The 27,458-nt window shown below is 39.0% G+C and overlaps 1 protein-coding gene across 4 annotated transcripts in view; it reads left to right on the top strand.

Annotated features, from left to right (window-relative positions):
• Positions 1-27,458, top strand: part of LOC122559831 (host cell factor 1-like) — a 92,572-nt gene that overhangs the window by 37,600 nt on the left and 27,514 nt on the right. For 3 of the 4 annotated variants that reach the window (XM_087997037.1, XM_043709923.2, XM_043709922.2), the window contains exons 12-21: positions 1,951-2,170; positions 8,561-8,697; positions 9,521-9,671; positions 11,223-11,446; positions 15,914-16,160; positions 19,080-19,240; positions 20,735-21,131; positions 23,188-23,460; positions 26,399-26,484; positions 26,966-27,103. In XM_087997037.1, coding sequence (XP_087853163.1) covers positions 1,951-2,170; positions 8,561-8,697; positions 9,521-9,671; positions 11,223-11,446; positions 15,914-16,160; positions 19,080-19,240; positions 20,735-21,131; positions 23,188-23,460; positions 26,399-26,484; positions 26,966-27,103 — 2,034 coding nt within the window. The remainder of the gene's footprint in view (positions 1-1,950; positions 2,171-8,560; positions 8,698-9,520; positions 9,672-11,222; positions 11,447-15,913; positions 16,161-19,079; positions 19,241-20,734; positions 21,132-23,187; positions 23,461-26,398; positions 26,485-26,965; positions 27,104-27,458) is intronic. The other variant, XM_087997038.1, reaches the window with a different exon arrangement.

The raw sequence follows: 27,458 nt of genomic DNA, 5'->3' as shown, positions 1-27,458 counted from the left end.
GGTTACTCGAAAGGATCTTGTGCTACTTTCTATCAATGTATACGACAGCAAGGTTATTCTGATGAATTTGTGTTGAGGTACAGTTGGGCATATCGTAAACTTGTTTTAAATGCAGGGAAACCTCAATTATCTGAACGAGATGGGCGGGCGCTATTTTGTTCGGATAATTGATTATTCGGTTAATCGATTAAATGCCTTTCCTCTGGGACTTGGAGTTTTCAAAGTCTGCTCCCCATTCAGGCGACTGCTGCAGCACACTGCGCATGAGCCCCCGCCCTCCCGACGCCCGCCCCCAAAACCCCGTCCAACACCGCCTGCCTCCCAAACCCGTCCAACACTGCCACCCTCGCACCCGCCCTAAAGCCTGTTCAACAGCTCACCCCACCCACCCCAAACCCTGTCCAAAAACCGCCCACCCCCGTCCAATACCCCCTGCCTCCTCTCCGGTTGCCCCGAAGTGTACACCAACAAGACTGCTTCTGCGGGGTAAGTTTCCAACTAACACGTGCGCGCGTGTGCGTATATATACACACACACACACACAACTTTTTACTGCAACGTTTTGACAGGTTCCACTTTTGCCCTTTACAGGTCAATGTTAGAGAGATTATCTGGCGAAGGGAGAGTTTAGGGTACACCGCTGTGTAGAAGCCCAGGGAAAGTATGGGGAGAGAGAGAGGATGGGCAGTCATTTGGAGACGGTGCCTGTTTAATCACTGTAAACAAAAGACATGCAGAAACACATCTTTAATGTAATATTTCTATCGGGACCTCGAGATCTCCTTCAGATAATCAGATGTTCGGATAATTGGTATTCAGACAATTGAGGTTCCTCTATTTGAAGCATATTGATAGAGCTGTCTCTCTGGCTGATGCTGTCTCCAATCACTAGGGAACTAAAAGCATTACTTACTTACAGCACTGGGCAAAGTATTACGTGCAGTGAGGTTCAAAGACTGCAGTTTAATTCTGATTGCAGTGTTTTTCATGCTGTAGCACCAGCCTCATAATGGCAGTTTTTGAGTACAGCACATTTTTAGGTTACATAAGTTTTTAACTGCTTTCCTTACAAATCTTAATCCCATCTTTTTAACTTATCATAGCATAATTGTTAAATAAATCTTCAGTACTTACTAATTACTGTGAAAGTATCAAATCCAGAGAATACTTATATTCAATTGCAATGATTACATGAAATACAAAGTGGGAAGGAATCATGCTTTAGCTAAGCAATGAATCCCAATCTTGCACCCAGGCTTAATTGTTTTAGCACTGTGGCATTTTCCAACATAAACAATTCTGTAACAATTGAAATTAACTTGTGAATCTGTTTTAAAGCATTTTGTTGAGGCTCACTTATCTGGTGATCATTTTTAGTTAGGATCAATAGTAATTAGATTATTGTTCTGCCCCCTTTCACAAATAGTTGGATTCCTTCATATGTGCACGTAGAATCAGGAAATACAGCACAAATACTGATGTAAAATATATGGGAAAACATGTTTAAAACATCATGTCAAACTGGAATAGCTTGTAGAACAATAAATCCAGTAAGAATAAATTTGGTACAAGGGAGGTGTATTGATAAAATTTACGTACATGTGTAGTTCAGTGATATAATAATTTTATTCTGTGTCACACTGCTTCTGAGTGCTCTGTCCTGTTGCCTGCCTACCAATGTTTGTTTACTTAATAGATATGCATGGGAATATTGCATGTTTCCTTATTAGCACAGGCACAAATTAATACTACAAATTCATTGTGGATCATATCTGTTTCTAAATTAATTTGTGTTCTTATTGTAAGAACCATATTTTTAATGTTATATTTCATTAAATGTGCATGTCTAAGTGTTAGAAAATAATGAAATAATTTTTTCAAGCCTGCATCTTTCATGGCTTTTATTGTTTCCATTTTGATGCATATTTCAATTTTGGTTTAAATCCAAAGGCAAAGGGTCCTTTTCCTCCAGGGACTATAGTGAGGCTTGTAACAGCAGCAGACGGTAAGCCAGCAACAATAATCACAACGTCACAAGCTGGTGGAATAGGTACGAAGCAAACGATCCTGGGTCTTAGCAGTGTCTCACCAGCCAGCAGTAAACCTGGAGCAACCACCATCATAAAAACCATCCCTGTTTCAGCACTGATGGCTCAACCCAATGTTACAGGTACACAGTGGAAATTTCTAGATTTCCAATTTAAATCTCATTAACATTTGTCTATTTTTCATCAGTTGAAATTTTATTTTATTTAAAGACATTTTTTAAAACCAGTTCTGCATGCATTCATTTTCAGATACATAAAAGGTTCAATTAGCAGTGATTCTTAAACTAGCTACTTCCTATCTACTTGTCAAGATTTCCTAATTAAAAGACGATATTAAAAGTCAGCGTAAAAATGAAAATTATTTTTCACAATTTTAAGTATTGCCAGAAGTTAATTGTAAGGATTCTATGGAGGAACCATTTTGGTTTGAAGTCTTGGAGTCACAGCACTGAAGGAGGCTGTTCAGCTCAGTGTGTTATACCATTGATCTCACCATCTCAAACATGAAACTTGCAAAACTACATCACATGAAAGTGAATCCTTGTTGAGTTTGGCAGTATTTGTCTTTTATAAACCTTGTGTATTTTGTGAAAGGAGTTAGATGAACTAGGTAAAGGAACTAGTGAGTTTTGAGAAGATTTCTAGCCCAGGTTGAGGTTCTGAATGTTGGTTTGCTCACTGAGCTGGAAGGTTTGGTTTCAGATGTTTCGTCACCATACTAGTTAACACCATCAGTGAGCCTCCGGCTGAAGCACTGGTGATGATTTATTTGTGTGTTTAGGATTCCTTGGGTTGGTGATGTCATTTCCTGTTCTTTTTCTCTGGAGGTGGTAACTCGGATTCAAGTCAAAGTGTTTGTTGATAGAGTTCCTCTATCAACAAGCACATTGACTCAGATCCCATTTACCATCCCTTGAGAAAAAGAAGAGGAAATGACATCACAGAAAATGATGTCACCACAGAAAATGACATCATCAACCCAAGAAAACCTAAACACACACAAAAAGCAGGCCATACCACTAGTGCTTCATCCGGAGGCTCACTGACGATGTTACCTAGTATGGTGACGAAACGTCTGAAACAGAAACTTCCAGCTCAGCGAGTAAAGGAACTGCATACTTCAGTTTTTACTGTTCACCCATCAAAAGGGACATTATTTTGTTGTATCCATCCCATACCAGCACATGTTTTTGGATATTTTAAATATAATTTGCACCCATTGGGTTGGAGTTGAACAGTAACAAAGCTTTTATGCTGCTTGGTATATTTGTGTGATGATAGGTATGTAATTTATATTATTTTTAGAGTTCACATTTCCAAGTAATGGCATACTACATGTTAGAGTCCTTGTGAAACGATGCTCTGAAACAAAGGTTGCTTGTAAAGTGATACTCGCTCACTGACGGTCTATTGTGAATGTACCAACGCCAAATCAAGAAGGCAGCTCACCACTACTGTCCCAGGATGAACTTTTAAAAAGTGACTGAAAGCCTCTGGAGTGGTATTGGAAAGGCCAGAAGACCGCAAGATATAGGAGCAGAATTATGCCACTCAGTCCATCAAGTCTGTTTTGCCATTCAATACGTTTCTCATCCCCATTCTCCTGCCTTCCTCCCGTATCCCTTGATCCTCTTACTAATCAAAGACCTATCTATCTCTGTCTCTAGTAATGTATGACAAGAATAGATCCAAATACTGACCCCCTGTGGAAGGTCACCAGTTGCCATTGTTACGAAGATGTGGGTGTACTGTACCTTTTAAGAGAGTTGCAGGACTTGGAGGCACAAAGAGTACGGGAAAATTTACAATGTAACCTTTGGTCCAACAGCTGGCAGTACCTGAGTTGCTACGAGACAAAAAAAGACAAATTTAAATTCGGCCAATCAGTTTAAATTATACCCCAAGGTACTAATGTCCAATTAAGTTTGAATCTGATATTTTGATAATATCAAGACCAATGGAACAATCCGATGCTTTGGGGTATAAGACCGGGGAAAATTGAACAGTTGGAGAAGAACTGCCAAGCCACTGGCATGTATAGACTGCCAGAGAAATAGCTATCTCAAAAGTACCTTCATCTATGAACAATCTGTGAAACATAATTCCTAAGAAGAAGAAAAGAAGACAGAGGACGATACAAAGAGAAGAATCGGCAGTTGTCTGGTTTTGAAATTTGAATTTTTTTGATAAATCTGAATCTGGCGTTTTATTGGACTTTTTTATTGTAGATGGGGAAGGTAAAAGATAGGTTAGAGAAAGCAGTTGTAAATAATGGATGTAGGTTTGCTGGCTGAGCTGGAAGGTTCATTTTCAGACGTTTCGTTACCATAATAGGTAACATCTTCAGTGAGCCTCCGGACGAAGTACTGCTGTTGTTTCCTGCTTTCTGTTTATATGTTTGGGTTTCCTTGGGTTAGTGATGTCATTTCCAGTTCTTTTTCTCAGGGGGTGGTAAATGGGGTCCAATTCAATGTGTTTATCGATAGAGTTCCAGTTGGAATGCCATGCTTCTAGGAATTCTCGTGCATGTCTGTGTTTAGCTTGTCCTAGGATGGATGTGTTGTCCCAGTCGAAGTGGTGTCCTTCCTTATCTGTATGTAAGGGTACTAGTGAGAGATCAGTGCTTCGTCCAGAGGTTCACTGAAGATGTTACCTAGTATGGTGACAAAACGTCTGAAAATGAACCTTCCAGCTCAGCGAGCAAACCTACATCCAGAACCTCAACCTGAGCTACAAATCTTCTCAAAACTTGCTAGTTGTAATTAGTTAATTAATTAATTATTCTCTGTTAGGCTTCAAAAAATAAAGTTTTTTTTTTACTTTAAATAGTGACTCTTGGGAATAGTTCTTGGCCTTTCAAACGTTCACAGATTACCGCACAGAGTAAATCATTTCTGTGTTGCTGGTTAAAACTGGCACGGGAGGGGTTTGCCCTGTCTCGTAACGCCATCCTGAAAAAGACCCTTTTACCCCTACGTTTTGCCTTTTGCCAGTCAGCCAATTCGCAATCCATGCCAGTACCTTGCCCTGAACACCATGGGCTCTTACCTTATTTAACAGCCTCCTGTGTGGCACCTGATCAAAGTCCTCCTGGTAATCCAAATACATCACATCTACTGGCTCTACTTTGTCTAATTTGCTTGTTATCTACTTAAAGAATCCTAACAGTTTGTCAGGCATGACCTCCCCTTGACAAATCTGTGCTGACTCAGCCCTATTTTATCATGCACTTGCAAATACTTTGCAATGTCATGCCTAATAATGAACTCCAAAATCTTACCAATGACCAAGGTCACACTAATCAGCCTGTAGTTTCCTGTCTTCTACCTTCCCCTCTCAACTAGGGCTGTTACATTAGTACCTTCCACTCCTCTGACACTCTCCCTGACTTCAGTGATTTCTGAAAGATCACCATTAATGCCTCCATAATCTCTTCAGCCATCTCCTTCAGAACTCTCGAGGAGTAGTAATGAGAGTACTTAATAGCTATTTGCATAAGTTTTCATGTTGAAAGACACCAGCAACATACCAGAACCTCGAGACAGTTGGCGATAGAGGTGAGTGTAATGATCATCGCTAAGGAGGAGGTGCTAAGAAAGCTGAAATGTCTGAAAATGGATGAATCACCTGCTCCAGGTGGACGACATCCCAGAGTTTTGAAGGAGATGACTGATGAGATTATGGAGGCAATAGTGGTGATCTTTCAGAAATCACTGGAGTCAGGGAGGGTCCCAGAGGAATTGGGGGTGGCTAATGTAAGACCCCTAATTAAGAAAGGAGGGAGGCAGCAGTCAGGAAACTACAGGTAGTCCTCCCGTTCTCCTATAGGCTGGTTAGCCTGACCTTGGTCATAGGTAATCATTATTAGGGATAAGATTGCAAAGTACTTGGAAAGGACAAGAGAGAAGGTTGAGGGCGGATTCAAAGATGCTACCAGGATGCTGCCTGAATTGGAGGGCTTGTCTTATGAAAAGAGGTTGAGTGAGCCAGGGCTTTTCACACTGGAGAGAAGGAAGAAAGAGAGGTGGCTTGATAGAGGTATACAAGATAAAGACAGGTATAGATAGAGTAGATAGCCAGAGATTTCCCCCAGGGCAGAAATGGTTATCACAAGGGGTCATAATTTTAAGGTGATTGGAGGAAGGTATTGGGGAGATGTCAGAGGAAGGATCTTTGCGCAGAGTAATAGGTGTGTGGAATGCACTATCAGTGGTGGGTAGTAGAGTCAGAGACATTAGGGACATTTATGTGACAGCTGGACAAGCGCGTGGATGGCAGTAATTTGAGGGGTGTGTCGGTGAGGTTGGTCTTAGATTAAGATAAATACTTGGCACAGCATTGTGTGCCGAAGGGCCTGTGCTGTATTGCTCCCTGTATTCAAAGTCATGTGGTCTGCAGAGAGTAGACACAGAAAAACTGATTGAGGGAGCTCGGATTTAATGATCGGCAAAGGCAGCAAAATTTGAATTGTTATAAATGAGTTGGGAAATAGGTTGAACCCTTTATTTTGCTGTGAATTTTAAGATATTTCAGAACTTTTTCCAATATTTAAGTGTGTTTTTTTTTTTGTTTTTTGTCCTTTATGTAATAAACTTCTGTTGTTAAAGAAAGTGCAGCCTCATGTGATGTTTCATTGATTGACCATCGTATTAACAAAGTTTTTTCAAAAAAATCTCTCAGGCGAAGTTTTATTCTGGAATCTGAGTTGTCCAGTTGCACCATCAACTGGGATCATAACAGCTGCAAAATAGTTGAAAATATGTAAATAATTTCCTGACAGGTGCACAAACTGTAGAGCAATGGTCATTGGAGACTTTAATCACCCTAATATTGGATTGAGCAGTGTTTTTATTAAGGGCAGAAAAGGTTAGGTTTTCTGAAATGGGCTTACATGAATTTTCTTGATAAATTCCTTTCCTGCCCAATCATGAGGGTATGACTGGACCCAATACATTTGTGTTTGATGGTAATGTTTTTTCTATAAGACACATACAGAAATGTTCAGACACTCAAAGGCCTGTTTCAAAAATTAATGTGTTTGAGGTATTATATCTTGCCAAGTCATTCATTGCCCTAATCCAGTTTGAATATTTAAAGAGGGTTATAAATGGAGCCCCGCCAGGTGAATGGAGTTGTGTGGATCAACCATGATAACACAACAGGTCTGAGTGGCTAAATGGCATACTGCTATTTCAGTTTTCCTCCTAATGAGTGAGCTGCTGTTACCTGGCAAGATAATTTACTTTACCAGCTTTTTGCTTCTGTTGCTCCCGTCCACCAAAATTATTCTGCAGAGCATATCATTCCAGCTGCTATATGGGACAACAGAGCATTTTGGGTGCAAAGCTGAGTATACTTTGGTTAGGTATAAGTCAAAGATAATCTCAAAGGAAATGAATATCAAACTCCAGAGATTTAACTTGTGCCAATATCAGGTGACTGTCTTAACATTCTCATTTTACATTTTTGGTTGTAGATCTATTTGTTTAAATATAAGGAACTCACTTGAACTGGTCACATGCTTGTGGAGTACTATGTAAATGAACAGCAGATGTTTTCAATCGATGTTTTTGAAGAGCCAAAAATAGTTTTTTAAAAAAAGCTTCTTGTTATTTTTTCATTCATAAGATGTGCTTGTTGCTGCCTGGGCCAGCATTTGTTTCCCATCCTAGTTTCTTTTGAGGAGATGGTGGTGAGCTGCCTCCTTGAACTGCTGCAACTTATTTGGTGTGGATACACCCACAATGCTGTTAAGGGGAGGAGTTCAAGAATTTTGATACAACAGTACTGAAGGAGCGGAGGTTATATTTCCAAGTCAGGATGGTGGGAAAGGAGGCGCAATTACCTCTAAGGCCGTGAAGGCTGACCACATGCTGGTACACATAAACTGCTGTCATGCACAGACCTCAGCCTGATCGGCAAAAAAATAATGTTAGAGAACATATTGCTTGGAGGAGAACTTGCAGGCAATGTTCCTTTTAAGCTGCATGTTGTGTGCATGCATTGTTCTGATGTTCTCTGCACTGCCATTTGCATTCTGTGCAGCAGACAGAAGGTTAGAGGAAATGCTACTTGTAGATGGTAGTGTTCCCATCTATCTGCTACTCTTGATTTTCTAAATGGTAATGTTTTTGTCTAAAACCAGCCTAAATTGTGTGCAAAGTTCCTCCAAACCAAACTAAATGGTCTTAAAATTGCAGAGCAAGATTTGACAATAGCATAGTTACACCTGATATCTCAGGCAGTATTCATGTTAATTTGTTGTTGACATGTTTTTCTTTCAGCTATAACTTGGATCTTTTATTCTTGTTAGATTAGAGCCAGACACTGAATGATGTTGTGTATGGTTGGGACCAAAATCTTACTAGCTACCTTTTTCTCTTTTATTTGACCAGCCAAAGTTCTAAAGGGAAGAATACTGTGAATTCAAGTTTTAAACGTTGCATGTAAAAAAGTGAATGTTTAAACGCTATTTACAAATACTAAACAATAATCTATATATTTTTCCCCAGGTGTATCTGCATCCCCTGGTATAAAATCTCCAATAACAATCATTACAACAAAAGTAGTCACATCAGGAACTGGAGCTCCGGCAAAGATCATTACAGCTGTGCCAAAATTTACTACAGGGCAGCCTGGGGTCACACAGGTAGCTATTGCTTGTTTCAACCCTGAAGCAATGTTAACATAATTTTAGTAAAATAATGAATAATCCGTCCCCTCCTTCCTCTTCCTCCTCCATTACCATTTTGTAGCCCTATCTCTTTCAGGTCCCGCAATCTGAAAGCATCCTTGGGTTAATTCCATTGCATGCTTCTATTTTGCATATACTTCCTGGGAATGATTGAAATTTGTTCTAACAAATGAACATATAAAAAGTGAACTGAATGGATAGGCACCGGGTAGATTCATGATAGACACTGAATTCAACCATATAGTTTATCTGTGCAATGAAGACTGATGCCATGCTCTTATTATTTGAAAACTTGGGTTCTACAGTGGTGGCATTTAGCTTTAGGTTTGATTTATATTTCTGTATCGTGTGTGCTAGGAAGTGGAGAGGACATAGTTTTTTGTTCCATTTATAAATTTGGGTTTGTTTATGCATATATTTTTATTGAGGTTTCACCATCTTAGCACAGACCTGTGAGTTAATAGTTCAAAGTATTTTAAAAGACAGAGAAAATTGGGCTGTGATCAGTGACCTGGAGAGAGAGAAGTACACAAAGTTAGAGTTACTGTGTGACTATGGATACTAGATGCTATTACATGCTCCTCATGGTTTTATAAATCTCTGTAAGATCACCCCTCAGCCTCCAACATTCCAGGGAAAAAAATTCCAGCCAATTCAACCTTTCCCTATAATTCAAGCCTTCCAGTCCTGGCAACATCCTTGTAAATCTTTTCTGCCTCAAACTTAACATTCTTCCTGTTGAAGGGTGACTAGAATTGCAATTTTGTCACTTTTCTAGGTGGTTCTGAAGACTCCTGGAACACCTGGTACCATCCTGCGAACAGTTGGTGGTACTCCTGTCACAGTTAGTGGAGTCAGATTAGTTACTCCAGTCACTGTATCTTCAAGCAAGCCAACAGTCTCAACTTTGCTAGTAAAAGGAACGACAGGTATTACTTATAATTTGTAGTTACTCTTGTACGGTTGAGATTAATTATAGTTTATTGTCAACTATACTTATTTTAGAAAACACTTATGCCTAAAAATAATAATGGGATCTGATTGAAAACTTAATTCTGTCACAGCCTCCTAAACCGACCGATATAATATTGATCTGAGTTTTAAGGAAAAGATGGAATACATACCTTATTAGATCATTATTCTGATTTTGGTTGCAATTCCTGTTTTAATCAACTTGTTACAACAATCGGGTTGCACTGATGTGTGAAGACTAGGATGTACTACTGTAAATGAACATGCCTTTTACACATTTGTCTGGAAACTACACATGCCAATCAGCCCTCTACTTATCCCAGTCAGCAGTTACCATTAGAATTATGAGTTCTACATGTTTTCTCTCCAGCCATCCAAGTTTCATGCGTCATAAATGCTGACAGTTTCAGTCTAAGCTTTAATTTGTGCTAATGATCATGTGTGATATGACAAAGGTACCTCGAGCTATATAAAGTTTGAAGTGCACATGAGAGCTGGAACTCAAATTGTGGTGTAACAGACTTTTACAATAGTATTACTTAGTTGTGTTTCGCCAGTTTCATTAAAATTCTAAGCTTTTTCCAACTTAATAGATTTTTGTCTTGATCAGTAAACAGTTTATCAAGTATAGTTGCGACCCAACATTGAATCTTGAATTGTTGTTGAATAATACCTCTTTTGCAAAATGTGTTTGTAGATGCTTTGAAAGCATGTGAAAGATTCAATAAGTGGAACTCAACCTGATACTTTAAATCCCCTTTTAGAGTTATTCAAAAGTGTTTGAAATTTGCTTTCAAAGAGATGTCTTGAAACAATAAGGTAGCTTATGTATTACCTAACCTTCCAACATGCCTTTTGGTTTTCTGGAATACTTCCAGTTTCATACTCTCAGCGGCACTGAACTTCACTGAGCTTAAACAATGGCTGGAGTTGGAATGGGTAGGTGGAAAATTTGTAAAATCCTTCACTGGGCTCTTCCATATGCTTTTGATCACCTGATTGTCCAGAGCTCAATGGAGTCGGACTCCGATGCAAACCAGATGCAGACCTCTCGGTGACAGGACAGGGAAAACTACTTGCTGTGTCATTAAGTGAACTGTACTCAGCTGACCTAATTTTTGTATATCTCTCCCAAACCCACCAACGCGCACGCGTACAAGGGCACATTCACACACAGAAAAAGAAACTGCATGGCTTTGCAACAATTGACGTCTGGTAAAGGGCAGTGTTCTGCCAGCAATGGTAATCTATTTTAGTGCAAATTATTGTTGTTTTTCTGCATTGTATGAATATTTAATGTTGGTGAACCTATACTCCACCTGCACAATGTGAAGGAGGAAATTGTTTAGTTTCTATTTACGTCATTTTGGATTTGGTATATGGGCTATTGCAACTGAAGTCCTGAATCATGTCATTTGGATCAAAATAAGTTCTGTATAGCTTCAAGGTTTCTGAATCATCTTTTATTGGTTCTTGAAAGCTTATTGTTGTCAACTATTACTATGTAGGTGTTACTACATTAGGTACTGTGACGGCTGCAGCAACTACAATTCATGCTGGAGTAACTGGTCTTGCATCATCAAACTTCACTACCCCTGTCACGGCTCTGGCTAGAATAACAACGCTGGCAACTCAAGCAATTAGCACAACTATTGATCCTTTGGCTGTAGCACCAACAACATTGCAAGTTACACCAGGAATTGTCTCAACTTCTTCTGTAGTTAGCACCGAGGTGAGTGTTTCTCTGTGTTTGTCTTCTACTAATTAAATGACATGTAGTGTACTCTCAATCCTATTCTTGTATTTGCATTGGGTTGTCACCACCCTGCTTTGCATCTCTGTAATCTTCTCCAGCTCATATATAACACATGCATATCCCTGCTATAATTTCCATTCTTGTCACTCTGGTCTTTGGAGCAAAGCTTTTATCATCTTTTATTACTCCTTTGATAGCTGTACATCAGCATTTGGTGCTATGCTTTGGCATTTCCACTCTTTGGCATTTCCTTTCCACCCTATTCTCCACCCTGGTCCACCATTAAGATCTTGTCTAAAACTCAAGTTTTTGATTGCCCTGGCTGTCGTCATCTTAGCTCAGCATTTTTTATCCATGTTCCTGTGAAGCACCTTGGACGCAACATGTCAGAGTAGAAGTAGGCCATCCAGTCTTTAGGCCAGTCAAAGAAATCATGGCTGATCTGTTGGTCCACATCCCTACTTTCTTATTCCTCAATTCCATTATTGATTAAAAATCAATCTGTTTCAGTGTTGGATATACTAACAATCCAAACTCTATGTATCCCACTGCAGTAAAGCATTTCATAGATCCACTATCTGCTGAGACTTTGCTAGAATCTAAGGATGCTTGGAAAACTACAACCAGTGCATTCACTATTCCTGTACTACTTTCTTTAATTTGCTATGAAGGAGCTCATCAGATCCAGGGAACTTATTGCCCTTTAGCCCCATTGCTTTCCATTTACTTTTATCTGATAGTTATTGTATTTATCTCTTCTCCTCATTTTGCCCCTTGATTATTATTGAATACTCCACTGATGTAACATATTTATTCAATTTGGCTGCCATTTCTTGGCTCCCCATTATTATTTCCACAATACAGCCTCATTCTCTAAGTGGCCTAACTTTGGCCTCTGTCCATTTTGATATTGCTTGCTAGTTTGCCCACATAGTGCTTTCTCTTTTGATTTGGTGCTATCGTTAACTTCCTTGACTAATCACAGTTGGTTTATCCCCTTGCTGGAATTGTTCTTTCTCTCTTTAGTAAATCTTTGTTGTGAGCCAAGGAATATTTTCTTAAAAGTCTATCATTGTTCCTTGATTGTCTTTTCTGCTAAACCACACCAGCTGACTCTGCCCTCAGTCTTTTGTAAATATTCTTATTTAAGTTCAGTTCAGCTGTTTCTGACCCAAGTTTCTCTTATCAAACTGAATGCTAAATTCTACCATTTTTGATCACTGTTTCTTGATGGATATAAATAGTGATTTGTATATATTTTTAATATAATTTATTTTAAGCCTGTGTTCATACCCATATGGACTTAAAGTGTCTGAATAATTAACAATTAGCTTATAAATATTTCTGTAGCCTTGGTGATTTCTTTTCAAGATGGTTTGTAAGAGATACTTTAGCTGCATTAATGGGTTTCTGTTTGCCTTGTTTTAAATTTAAACAATTTGTGTTGTCGTCTTATCACCCACAATTTTATGATGCATTGGAAAGATGGCATCAACTTTTGAAGACCATATTTACAACTTATTCTGATTTGGAGAAAGGAATTCCTTTGATATTATTTGCAATTAGGGATGCTCCTAATCAGCCCACAGCATTTTGTTCTTTGCAGCTAATATATGAATGAGGTAAGAGGACCACTTAAACAATTAAATAGAAATTGGTGAACTGAAGCCAGCAAACCTATGTCTCGAATTTCAAAGAGAAATGCATGTGACTTAGCTAAAGTATATTTCAAGGCGCCCCACAAACAATTAAAGCTAGATTAGAGTGGTGCTGGAAAAGCACAGCAAATCAAACAGCATCCGAGGAGCAGGAAAATCGATGTTTCGGACAAAAGCCCTTCATCAGGAATAGACAATTAAAGCTAGACAAATAAAAACATCAAAGTTCAAGATTTTGCTGGAGTTGTTGCCAGTCTTTGCAGAACCATTAAAAGCACAATTCACTGGATAAAATGGGAACTCAAAAATGAAAATCATGTCGAGAGTTTTCTGAAGAGGAGAAAGAACCAATCAGTGTGTCATTTTAACATGTTGAAAAGATCTATGATAGTCAGGGAAAGCTGCTCTTGTGATAGTAAAGGAAGTAGGAAATGAAATCAAATCGTGGTGGCTCAGTGGTTAGCACTGCTGCTTCACAGCACCAGGGAACCGGGTTCAATTCCCGCCTCGGGCAACTGTCTGTGTGGAGTTTGCACATTCTCCCCGTGTCTGTGTGGGTTTCCTCCGGGTGCTCCGGTTTCCTCCCACAGTCCAAAGATGTGCAGGTCAAGTGAATTGGCCATGCTAAATTGCCCGTATGTTAGATGCATTACTCAGGGATAAATGTAGGGGAATGGGTCTGGGTGGGTTGCTCTTCGAAGGGTCGGTGTGGACTTGTTGGGCTGAAGGGCCTGTTTCCACACTGTAGGGAATCCATCTATTCTAAATGGAGAATGAATCTGAAATAGTAGATTCAAATGTTAATCCTCCAACAATCAGACTGGGAAACGTGAAGGTGCTTGAAAGCTTAGGTGGCATGGTTTCTTATCTTTTAGAAGTCTATCAAAGTGACACGTGAACGCTATTACCAAGTTATAGACAAGTTTGTGGGAATAGGCCAGGAAAAATGATTTTAGCAGTTTGTGATGTTCATGTAGAGAATGTGTAAATGTGTATTACCAATAAAGCAATACCCATACATACTTAATACTTAGATCAGCTCAGGTAAGGGAAGAGATTGCGTTTATGGTGGACATTGTTAGTATTGAACTGAGTTAAAGTAGTTGGTGCTTACTGAGCATGATGGTGCTGAAACCAGATTTTGCATTGATTATTATAAAGTCAACTTGGTAATGAAATTGATTTGCCAAAGGACATTGGAAAGTTCCTTTTACAAAGAGAATTAATGAAATACTGACATTTGTAACACTATGAATGTTTATTATTGCAAAAACATGTAATTTGGACTGAAAAATATGCCAGTGATGTTTCAGCAGTTTTAGCAAAACTAGGGAAGACTATTTAAACCATTTGACTGAACTGTTTGACTCAGCTGCAAAGAGCCAATTTGTTAATAAATTTTGCTGAGTGAATTTGCAAGACATAGGTCCCTTATTTTAGGCCATACTGTGGAATAAGGTAGAGTAGCATCTGGAGAAGCAAACGTACAGGCAATTTGGGATTTTGCCTATGCCTAGGAAAAGATGTGAAATTTTATGCTATGTTGGCACGAATGGATTCTATCGTGTGTTTGTCCCAAACCTGAGCTTATCCATTCCACCTGTGGGAAGAAGGCATCAGATTTGATTGGATGCAAAAGTTTCCAAATGTCTTTCAACATTGGCATCAAGCACTGAAGAACTTGATTCAAGCTTATTGCCCAGAATGTCCTAATGATTGGGATAAATCTGGGGTCTGATGGTATTACTAGACAATCAGTTGGGATCACAACACCTAGAGGATCCTTTATTCTGAGGTCGTTTTTTAAGCCTACCTCATTATACATTACCAGATCCAAAGTAGCCTGATCTCTGCTTGGTTCTACAACATATTGTTTTAGGAAACTATCTCAAATGTGCAGTGAGTTCTACCTCATGGGTACCTCTACCAATTTGATTTGCCCAATCTACATGATGATTAAAGTCACCTATAATTAATGTGCTATCTATTGATTTGTTCTCTTTTCCATAGTATAGTTACTGTTAGTTGGTCTGTTAGAATTCTTCCACTCATATCTTCAACTACATTGTATTTCTTACTTCATCTATATGGATTCTACTTTTTCTGATCCAAAATCATTTTGTTGCTGCTGCACTTATTCCATCTTGGGATGTTTTATTCTCCTTTGGAGGTGCCATATAAATGCCACTTCGTGCAGCAATTACCATTGGCTCCCTATCCCTCCTCTTTAATTTACTCATTAGCTTCTGTAATCTTCAATCAAAATGTTTGTGGCTGCTTGGACTGTGCTACTTCATCCACCCCCTACTTCCAACTTTTGGGAGCTTTTGCCGTTACATTCACTGTGCTTTGGAATTTTCCTCCTCCGTCTCCTTGCTTCAGCTTCTTCATTGCCATTATTAAAAAACATTTTTGAAAGTATACCGACCTAGCTATGCCTTCAATCGTTTCTCCTGACTTTTCGCCTAATTTCTCTTTATAATTCAACCTATTTTGTTAAGTGCAGGTATATCTTATGTTACTGTTCTGGGTGTGACTAATGAATACTGATTGCCAGAGTTGCCTTCAACACCAAACCTCATCATTTTTCAAAATACACAATCACCAGAATAGTGAATTTGAAGTGCAGAAGTGGTGCAAGATTTTAGCACAAGTGAAAATTTACATTGGATGTCAATGCGGGTTATAGATTATTTATGATTCTTTACATTGAAGAGTTATTCCTGCATGTTTACAGTACAATTCTATTAATGGATTCTTGCCATGTACGTTTGTGTTTTGACAGCCTGTTTTTGTGATATCAGGAGAAGCAGTGCCCTCTCGTGTAACTGGCTTGGTTGCACACGCTAGTGAAACTCAGGTGCCAGTGGCTGCAGAACAAGCCACAACTGCAGTAACTGTTACAGATAATAGTGTACAAACTTCAGATCAACAAATACAACAAGCAGCAGACGAGCCAGCTCATGAAACTACAGAAACAAATACTACAAACACAGCTACCTCCAGTACTGCAAATATGTCTCTTAATCAAAGTGAGTAAACTAAACAATAAAAAAGCATCTAAAAGTAGCTCACCTATTTAAATGAGTGATATTTCTTTTTTAATATTGAAATAAAGTTTCTACTATTACAAGAAGCAATAGGTTAACATTTTCTCACTCTTCAGTTTCAGGCTAATTCAGATGTACTAGTAACCACAAGTAATTATAGTTTAAAACATTTCTTTGGTTACAGTCACTCTGGTGAAATGAGTGCATGCAGATATTGCAGATGGAAATAAATTCTGCCAGGATAGTTGTCACACTTTTATACATTACAGATACAAGACATATTTTATTAAGGAAAATGTTCACTTAATGAAGATCAGTCTGATTTTTGGCTTGAAAATTGCAAGCTTTTTCCTATTTCCAGCTCCTCTTACCAAACAGCAATTACTATTTGATTATTGCTGTTGCAGAAACACAGACTTGGATTTGACTTTGGGCCTTAATGTGCTACAGTGAGAACATAAAAACACAAAGAAGGAGCAGGAGTAGGCCATTCAGCCCTCAAAAGCCTGCATTCCTTAAGATCTTGGCTGATCTGTCAGGTCTTCAATTCCTCTTTCATGTCAGATTCTTACAGCCCTCAACTCTTGGATATTTCAAAAATCTATCTTCCTCCTCAGTAAATACTTTGAGTGATCTAGCCTCTCTGGGTTTGAGAATTCCATAATTCACTACTCTTAGTAGAAGGTATTACATTGTGAATCCATTTCTGCGCTTTAATGCACGTTATCCCACATGCTAAGTGTTCTGTCATAAGAAATATTTAAGCAGCAGTTACAATTTATGTTTTTGTATAAGATGAGCTATGAATCAAAGATCATCTTGAGGTGTTTTCACAGAGGTATAATCAAAAAAAAATCTGAATGCTAGGCAAAGGAATGACCAAAACCATAATCAAAGAGATGGAATTGGAGTGTTGAAGGAGGAGAGGTAGCTGGAGAGATGGAGTGGTTTTAGGTAGTGAATTCCAAAGAGTGATGCTTAAGTGTCTCGAAATATAATTACCAAAGGGGAGATGCAGGAGGCCATAGTCAGAGGAAAAATGTTAAAAGGGCAGTGGGCTAGCAGAACTTAGTGCAAGGTAGAATATGGACATGCATACAAATGATCCTCGCGGTGTCTGCTTTCGGAATCTGGTGTCAGCACTACAAATGGCATTGATATGCTGATTGCCAGAGGGAAGATTGGGAGTAGGTCATTTGGCCCCTCAAACCAGTCGACAATTTAGTAAGATTGTTGCTGATTTGATTATAACCTCCAAACCCATATTCTCACTTACCACCGATCACTGTCCCACACCTGCTTCCAGTAAGTAAGTTCCAAAGACTCGTGACCCTCAAAGAAATTCACTTCATGATCCTCAGAAAAAAAATTCACCATGTAAATGGTGACCCCTTATTTTGAACCAGTGAACCAGTGACCCCTGTTCTTGATTTTTCCATAACAGGAAATAGCCCCTCCACAACCAAAGTGTCAACACCCATCAAGATCTTGTATGTTTTAATCAAGCCAACTCTTACTCGTCTGAACTCCAGCAGATAAAGACCTAGCCTGTAAAAACCTTATTAGACAATCTACCCATTCAGTTTCTGAACTGCCTCCAGTGCAATTACATCTTTCCTTAAATAAGTGACCAGTGCTGCACACAGTACTCCAGATGTGATGTCACTAGTGCTCCATATAGCTGAAGCATAACCTCCTGACTTTTGTATACACTTTGCCGCAGTTAACGCTCTATTGACTTTCCTTAGTATATGCTGTACCTACATGTTAAAGTTTTGCAGTTCATGAAGGAAGGCACTCTGGTCCATCTGCATTGCCAGAGGGAAGATTTTCCACAGTTCTGCTTTCTTTTTTCCTTCCTGCCACAATAGGCAGTTGCACATTTTCACACATTCCACTCCATTTGCCACATCTTTGCTCTATCTTAACCTAACTATATCTTTTTGTAGTCTCTTAGGTCCTCTTCACAATTTAGTGCAGCAATGTCTTGAGGCCCTGCATTCAAGCCATTTATATAAGTAATAAATAGTTGTGGTCACAGCATCAATCCTTGTGGCACCTATTAACTTGCTACCTGGAAAAGACTCATTTATGCTTTCTGGCTGTTTCTGGTTGACTCGCCAATCTTCTGTCCAGGCCATCCATACATTGTAAGTTTTTATTTTCCAAAGTAGCCTTTGGTGTGGCATCTTATCAAATGCCTTCTGGAAATGAAGTTCGGCTTCATGGTTTTGAATGAGTACAAGTGGAAAGTGAAGAGTGGGGTGTTGGCCAGGAGGGTGTTGACATTGGAGTCTGGAGATAGAATTCTGAGCCTAAAAGCTCCGAGGGTATGTAGGATATTATGAGATAATACATTACGATTCCAGTTGCAGAGACTGTTGTTAAGTCTGCCAATGCCAAGTATTATCATTCTAAGGTGAGGGATGCTTATTGTGGCAAACTTAAGTGTAATCACTAACTCTGTTTGCTTTTATCAATTGTGTAATTTAACTCCTAGAAAGATCATGTCTGCATTTTTATAAAAATATGTGCGTGAAAATCTTCTGTGTTGCATTCAAGCACAGTTGAAGTGAGGAAGAATGAAAATGATATTGATATGGGGCTTGGGAGCATTCTTGTAAGAAATTACAGCACAGGATGAGCTTTATTCTGTATCGTGTTTCTCAAAATGAATAAAGAAGTTTGATTTCAGCAGTGTTAGTGTGAGTACAAAACATATAAAATTTAACATGAGCTTTCCAAAGTTATTTAGTCTTTTCAAAGGGGTGATTAATCACTATAAAATTTCATCCATGATCCAAGAAAATATGAAAGTAAAGTTTGATAAATTCTAACCCATTATTCTTGTTAGGCCATAGAGTACATTTTTGCTAACCTATTGGGATATGTATGCCACAGTTCAGCCACCAGATGCAAGTAACAATGGGATGCCAGAAAGTGTGCATGGAGAAACGGCAACTGCAGGAACAACCAATACAGCAACAACCGTTTCAGCAGCATGCACTGGGGCAGTGACCACTGTGACACAGTCTACACCAACTCCAGGCCCTTCGTTGCAGGTAAGAAAATAAGAAAATGATTCTTTATTGTGTGGTGCACCATTTAGTATAACTTTTAAGCTACTTATACTCAACGTACAAGAGGAAGTTTGGAGAGGCTGCACTGCACAGAAATCTGGCTTGGTATTCGAGGCCAATTTGTAGATTTAAGAGTTCAACCCAGCAGTGCTCTGTTTTGAGAGGGGATCTTTGCAAACTTAACACATGTGCAGCAAGACCTGGGTAACATCCAGGCTTGCACTGACATGTGACAAGGAATATTTACCCCACATCAAGATGGTCATTGCCTGACACTTAAGACAGGAGAATCTCATTGTTTTTCCATGATACTCAATGGCAATTCCATTACAGCATAATACAGAAGAAGAGGGAGATTATTTGGTGCAACTGTTTGGGCATTTTGAGATCACGATGATCTGATCATCTTTAACTCCACTTTACTGCCTTAAAACGTTAACCAGGTTTCCCACGGATAGATTTTAACTCATTGTCTTTAACGTGGGGCTGGTCCATTTAGAGCATCATTGAAATCAGAAGCAGATAGTAAGAAATAAATCAGAAATAAAGTGGCCCATTGTAGCCCGCTGGTTCTGAGCCACAGTAATATCAGACGGACAGACTGAAAAGGGATGTCTGGTTTGCATGGTGGGGAGAAGTGGGCTGCTTTACAACCGGGCCAGTGAAACATGTTTCTGTAATCGACCTCTTGGTAAAATTAAATAGTGGTGATGTTTTGATGGTTTTGCTTTAACATTTTTTTTCACTTGGTGCAGTAACTGGAAGTTGCTGTGAATGATAGGAGTGAGCAAGTAGTTATCACATTTAGGTTAATAATACTGTGTGCATTTTTAATAGCCTATTCAAAACGTGTTCCTCCGCACCTCAGGCTAATTATGATATGATCCATATGCCTCTTGCAAGAATCTTAGTCATTGCCTCCTAAATTTTCCGCTGTCACTGACAATACTTAAAATATTTCCAGTTGTGGGTATGGCTGATTGTTCAGTTTTTTTGCACCTAATTCTAAATGAGTGGTGTTATCTACTGAACATTATGAAAATTAGAGAAGAATGAACAAGCACAGAAGGATGTCATCTGTCCAGGTTTTCAGTAAAACACTTCAATTAATCCCATCCCTCTGCTTTCGCCCATAAGACCTGCAAATCTATTCTCTTGCAATATTTGGCTAATTGTATTTTATTTACTATTGAAACTACTTGTAGGTAGTGCATCCTAAATCATGGCATCTCACTTGTTCTTCATGTTACCTGAGTTTTTTGTTTGTCCAATTACGTTAAGTCTGTGCTCACTGCCACAGGCAGCAGCTCATTCTTATTTGGGGGGTGGGGAGACGTTGGATAAAGCAAATTATTAGTGACTAGGAGTGTTCTGTAATGGTTAAATCAAAAGACAAAAATTGGTGGAAGGTTTCATTTAAGAGTGATAATCTGCATCTATTGCTGGAATATTCATTTTTCACTCTACAATAACCAGGCTGCTTCAACGGCATCAGATGTGACTTCAAGCAGCAGTGCGTCTTTGTCAGATCTGAGCACATCGCAGTTGGCACCTGCCACTGAGACTCTTCAAAACCCAGGAAGCTCTGAGCTTCAGTCGTCTTCCGAACAGACATTAAAGAACTTTGCTCAAGCAGTAATGCCACAGTTGGCTGAAAATCAGCAACCTGATCAGTCAGAGGCCTTCCAGGACCCTCAAGAGAAAATGGAAAGTGGTAAAGCACAGGAGCAGTTGAGTCAAAACTCAGAGCAGCAGCACCAGCACCATGTCACTGCCACTGAACCCTTTGTTATTGAAGCAAAACCAGCAGATAGTATCCAACACAAAACAACTGGTGGAGATGTTCCAATATCCTCATTGCCAAAAGCCACAGGTAAGCACCATGTTTTTATTGAACCAATAATTTTTAAATATGGTTCAGGAATAAGCTGTTGTTCTTCCAAAAGGGAAGAAGTAGTCATAATCCCTTTTCCCTGAAAATAACATCTTCTGATAGCAGTGCAAGTTATTATCTTGTCTGAAAGAGTTAGAACTCCATTTGATATAGTATGTTCATAAGTTGAAGTGATACAGTAGGTTAAGGTTGATTTGTAACCACATATGAAAAGCCTAAACACCTTTTTTAAGTATAATGGAAAATGTAGCCCATATTGTGGGCATGTTGGGATGTTGCCAATTTTCAAATGAAACTGAGCTTAAAAATTGTAAGTTTTCAAAATGGAATGATCTTCACAACTTAACTGAGAGAACAACTGAGGGACATTGTTCGGATTGTAGTGATTAAAAACATCCCGGAGCTAATGGAACATGAAAGGGGCATCCACAAAACAGAGTTAAAAATCTCACAACACCAAGCTGTGGTCTGACAGATTTATTTGGAAGCACTAGCTTTCAGAGTGCTGCTCCTTCAGGTGGTTGTGGAGTATAAGATTGTCAGACACAGAATTTATAGCAAAAGTTTTCAGTGTGATGTAACTGAAATTGTATATTGAAAAAGATCTAGATTGTTTATTAAGTCTCTCATCTTTTGGAATGAACATGTTGGGTTCAGTTCTTTCATATGTAAATTGCAGAACTTTTTTAAAGTTACATTCTCAAGTGAACTTTAACAATTGGTGTTATATTGGCCCAGATAATGCATTTACAGTGTGAGGTGCCCTGCATGAGACTGTGCTACAATGTTCAGACTGATTCTAAACTAAAAAACTGATTTACAGAATCTTACATAGGTTCATGTAGTTATTCAGCAAAATAAACTGCAATTCTGTATGTACAAATTCACCCCACAAACTTGTATGTGTGCATGTGGGTGGGGAGTGTAGTTATGAGTGTCTGTGAGAGGGTGCGTGTGTGATTGTGGGAGTGTATGAGAGAGAGCTTGTGTATGAGGGAGGATCTGCGTGAGTGTGTTGTGTGTGTTTGTGTTTCGCGCAGTGGGGTCACCTGTAGTGTGACATGAACCCAAGATCCCAGTCGAGGCCATCCCCATGGGTACCGACCTTGGCTATCAGCCTCTGTTCGGCCACTTTGTGTTGTTGTCCATCCCGAAGTCTGCCTTGGAGGACGGTCACCTGAAGGTCCGAGGTCGAATGTCCCGGGCCACTGAAGTGTTCTCTGACTGGGAAGGAACACTCCTGTCTGTTGATTGTTGTGCGGTGTCCATTCATCTGTTGCTGTAGCCGCTGCTCTCTCGCCAATGTATCACGCCTCAGGCCATCCTTGCATGCTGTGTATGAGAGAGACAACATTGGCTAAGTCACATAAGTATCTGCCACGTACACGGTGGGAGGTGTATTGATAAAGATATGAGATGTAAATTGTAAGATAGTCAATGACAAGTTAACTGCGCATATATAGTCATGAAATGTGAGAATGAGACGACAAACTTTGTTCTGGCTTTGTTTCAGAGACACCTGGGTAGACTTTAACTAAATGTGTCTCCCAGCATATACTTATAAAATAAATTATATAATAACCGTACCCAAGATTTGAAGTGGTTCTTTAAAACCACAACAGCATAGAGGCAAAGAATATTGTTCTTGGGTTAATGCTACAAATTAGTGCAACAGGATTAAAAATTTCACTTTTATGCAATCAGAACTGAAATCTGTCGCTGTGGCGGCAATATTAATGGCTATAATTTGTTTTTCACCAATAAGGAATGCACACATTGAATGTAAATGACATGGTTATAAATTATTGATGAAACCATTAAACCTATGTGTTTGATTTCTAAAGTAATCCATCTGCCTGGATAAGTTTGCATTCAGCCCCTTGCTGAGTATCAAGTTTAGGTGTTTTCTTATAATGTGGTGTTTACGCACTGGATTGCCTCTGGATTTATAAAAGGATTTAATTGTATTCTGTAGAAGTTACTTGTGCCTTTTTTTCAGAATGGCTTTTCAGAACTAATTGTTTTAATATTTTAGAATGCAGTGCAGTAAAGCCTCCCTCGGAAGATCTTGCTTCAGAACCAGGTGTGCCTAATGTAGATTCCTCTCAGCATTTGCAACATTGCCAGAACCTTATCACTCCGACTCCAGAGCAGCCAGCACAACAAAAGGATCCACTGCAACCTCCAGTGCCACTGAGCACAGTGAGTGCTCCTCCTCAAACAGCAATGCTGAGTCCTAATGATACAAACATACAGAGTAGTCAGCAAGGCCAGGTCACAGAGGATGCCCACCAACCTACCACTTCAAGTATGTTCAACTGGCTGGAAACTTTATGCTCTTTCTAGTCATGTTTCTTCCATACTATTTATAATTGTAAACATTTGCCTATGCTAACTCATAGCATGCAGTGCAACTATTAAAAAAGAACTCCACTGGATGCTGTGAATCACATTTGATTCAGTGGCGGCATGGTTCTGTGAACATGTGCGAACTGTTAATTTTCACTGTAAGGAAGAATCAATGTGCAGGATCACTTTTGTATCATGAAAATGATTCAAAACAAATATCAAGAATGCTAGAGATACTCAGCACATCTGGCAGCATCTGTTGAGAGAGAAACAGAGTTAATGCATTTAGTCCAATCTGACTTCTTCAGAATTGAAAGATGTTGGAAAATCTTCTCTTATAAACTTTTCACAGTGAGGAGTGATGGAGAGTGCATAGTGTAGAGGCCCAGTGTAAAATACAAAGGGGTTGGTCGTGGTGGTGAAAGGGAAAACAAAAATGGTATAAGATAAGTGTAATATTAAGTTGTGAAACAGCGAGAATGGGTCCTCTACTGAGAGCAAACAAGACAAGACTGTGGTGAGGGGTAAGGGAGGAGAGAATGAATGTAAGAAAAATGGAGAATAGACATCATGGTTAGCTTCTGAAGTTGTGGAATTCACTCTTGAGACCTTGAGATTGTCAAGTGCTCAAGTGGAAACTGAGGTGGTATTCTTCAAGCCTGCATTGTGCTTCATTGGAACAAAATAAATGTGTGGTGTTGCATTTTGGTAAGGCAATCAGGGCAAGACTTCTACACTTAATAGTAGAGATCTGAAGTGTTGCGGAACCCAAGAGATCTTTGGGTGCAGCTTCATAATTCCTTGAAATCGGAGGCACAGATAGACAGAGTAGTGAAGAAGGCATTTGGTATGCTTGCTTTTATACGTCCATGCATTAGGATTAGGAATTGGGATGTCATGCTGCAGCTGTGCAGGACATTGTTTAGGTCGCTATTGGACTACGTTCAATTCCGGTCTCAGTGATTTAGGAAAGATGTTAAACTTGAGCTGATGCAGAAAAGATGGCTAAGGATGCTGTCGATGTTGGAAGATTTGATCTATAGGGAGAGACTGAATAGACTGGGGCTATTTTCCCTAGACTGCTGGAGGCTGAGGGATGACCTTATAGAAGTTTATAAAATCATGAGGGGCATAGGGTGAATAGCCATGGTCTTTTTCCCAAGTAGGGGAGTCCAAAACTAGAGGGCATAGGTTTAGGGTGAGAGGGGAAGGATAGAAAGGGACCTAAGAGGCAACTTTTTCTCACAAGGTGGTGTGTGTATGGAATGAGCTGTCAGAGGGTGTGGTGGAGGCTGGTCTACCAGGGTTAAAAGATGACTGGATGGGTGCATGAATAGGAAGGGTTTAGAGGGATATGCGTCAAGTGCTGGCAAATGGGACTGGATTAATTTAAGATAATAGGTCAGATGGATGAGTTGGACTGAAGGGTCTGTTTCCTTGATGTTCCTAAGACTCTATGGAAGCAGGAACTGGACAGAATTCTGTCAGTTTCAAACTCCTAGCATCCATAGTATTTTACCTTTAAATAATTCAAAAGTTAGTTCCGTTGCCAGGTATTAAATCGGTTGGCTAGATATTTTTAACATGTGGCTGAAGTTAACATTATACCTGATTGGAGTCAGCTCAGTTGGTTAATAAGACACAGGATGAAGCCATCACTAGGGGTTCAAATCACCATACCAGCTGTGATAGGAGCAAATTACTGTAGATGCTGGAATCTGTACTGAAAACAAAAAATGCTGGAAATAGCAGTGGGACAGGCAGCATCCATAGAGAGAGAGCAAGCTAACGTTTTGAGTCTAGCTGACTCTTCATATGAGCAGCTGCCAGCTGTGGTGGTTGATAAAGGACTGTTCCTCATCTTGCCCCATGTTTCAGAGTAGTGACTTCAAGCTATATATAAACAATTGTCTCTTTAGTGATGTGAAACCAAAGCAGTGTGAGATTGCCAACTTAAAGGTGTTCTCCACATCTTGGCTTCACTGTATTGGCTTCCAGACCTAGGTCTTCCTCTTGAAAAGTGCTTTAGTACTTTGGGTTAGAGAGATAATCATGTAATTTTTTTTTGTAGTAGAATCAGAAAGTGTTGGAAAAACCTGAAACACAGTGTTTTCAAAGAGCACTCACCTCTTGCACTCAAAATGTTACCTATTTCTCCACAGATGCTGTCAGACCTGCTGTGTTTCTCCAGCATTTTATCTTTTTTTCAGACTTCCAGTATCTAATGTTTTGGTATTATTTAAACATTAACTTTGTATCTTGGTGTGTCAGTGTTTGCATTACAATAAGGTACATTTGATGTAAAATTGTGATTCCAATAACTTGTTAAAGCTTGTAAATTAAAAGACTGCAAGTCTTCAAATATGTTTTTGTCCACTATTTAATGGTATTTAGCAGAATGAGGGATATCCAGGCTAAGTATTTTACTTGAGATTATTTTGATCTTTAATGTAGCCTGATTTATACTAGTTGTTTGCAGAGAATATTTTATTGAAATTTCTTGCCATTTCGTACTAATATGGTGGTTGTTGTAGTAGTAGATGTTTTTTTGTATCAAAGCCTATAAAAGCGACTGATATGCCATACAGGTATCCATGTCTGACTATAATTTGAAAGCAATAACATGTCCTTATACATCTAATTAAGTTCAATGTTTTTTACATTGATTTCTTCTTTCTTATGGTGTATATATATTAATTACACAAAATTTTGTATCAAAACTTGGATCATATGCATGAGGACACAAGGGTCAAAATATAATGTTAACATTAATAGACACATCACTTTTAAAATATTTTTGTATGCTGTCAGTAATGTTGATAATTAAACACATGGTAAGATTGAATGAATTAACATTTGCCATATAGAAAGTAACTTCTTAGGTCTTCTGTTTCTAGGTCCTGCCACTTCACTTCCATCATCCTCTTCCACAGCAGCTGTGTCACCAAATGAAGTCTCTACTAGTAATCCGCTAGCAAATGGGGTAAATAAAGTTATTATAATTAGTAAATAATGGGTTAGTAGGTTATCAATACAATGGATCTTTAACTGCCACTGCAGAAGTTTCATATTCCCTCTGGATATTTAAATGTGAAGTAATAATACAATAGAATTAGAATTCAGTTTTATTGTCATGTGCACTGAAGTACAGGGATACAGTGAAAAGTTTATAATGTCACCTCTCAAAGTGCCACCTTAGGTCCAAAATATAGACCCAGTATCACATTATGGCAAACTGTGATCTAATCTACGCATGAAGCCAAGTCAAAATTGAATCGAGTTTTTAAAGACCTTTGCAAGGGCATGTTGCTAATCATTAGATAGATATTCTGTGTTCATTAATGTAAATAAAAAAATGGCTGTGGATGGTTGTCAAATTTCTGAGTAGTGGTTGGTTTTTCGGTGATGCTTTCTTGCTCTAAAACAGATGTAAAACCCGAACAAGATTTCTTTCATTTTTCTAGAAACAAGAAAATTCTTGCGCACAATTAAAGGTAACGCCAAAGAAAGAAGGCAATCCATGGTATGATGTTGGAATCATCAAAGGAACCAACTCTGTGGTAACTCACTATCATTTGCCACCAGAGGGCAGCCACGGAGAGGTGAGTGAGATTTAAATGGTGAATTTGAGAGTCAGCCCTGCTTCATGTTACTTTCTGATCATAATTAACAGAGGGAAAAATTTGCTTTTACTACTTGGCTGGCTTTAGTTCTCTTTGAGCAAGTTTTGTACCATTTAGGGCTTTTAATTGGAGATATTTTGCCATTACCTGTTCTACATACTCCCTGTCTCATTCCCTTCTGCCAATCAGCTGTTCTGGTAATGGTAACAGCTGACACCAATTCCTGCCACTAACTTTACAATTTATGATGGATTAGTTCCACCAAGAATAGATGACTGACCTTTTTTTATGAAATCAGTTTGTCAGATCTGTTGTCATTAAATATGGATTGCCT

This window comes from Chiloscyllium plagiosum, unplaced genomic scaffold (genome assembly GCF_037043375.1).
Source record: "Chiloscyllium plagiosum isolate Xiang-an unplaced genomic scaffold, Cpla_swu_hap1 HiC_scaffold_19, whole genome shotgun sequence".
NCBI lineage: Eukaryota > Metazoa > Chordata > Chondrichthyes > Orectolobiformes > Hemiscylliidae > Chiloscyllium > Chiloscyllium plagiosum.
The sequence above is the reverse complement of the archived record's forward strand: the minus strand, read 5'-3'. Positions and strand labels throughout refer to the sequence as shown.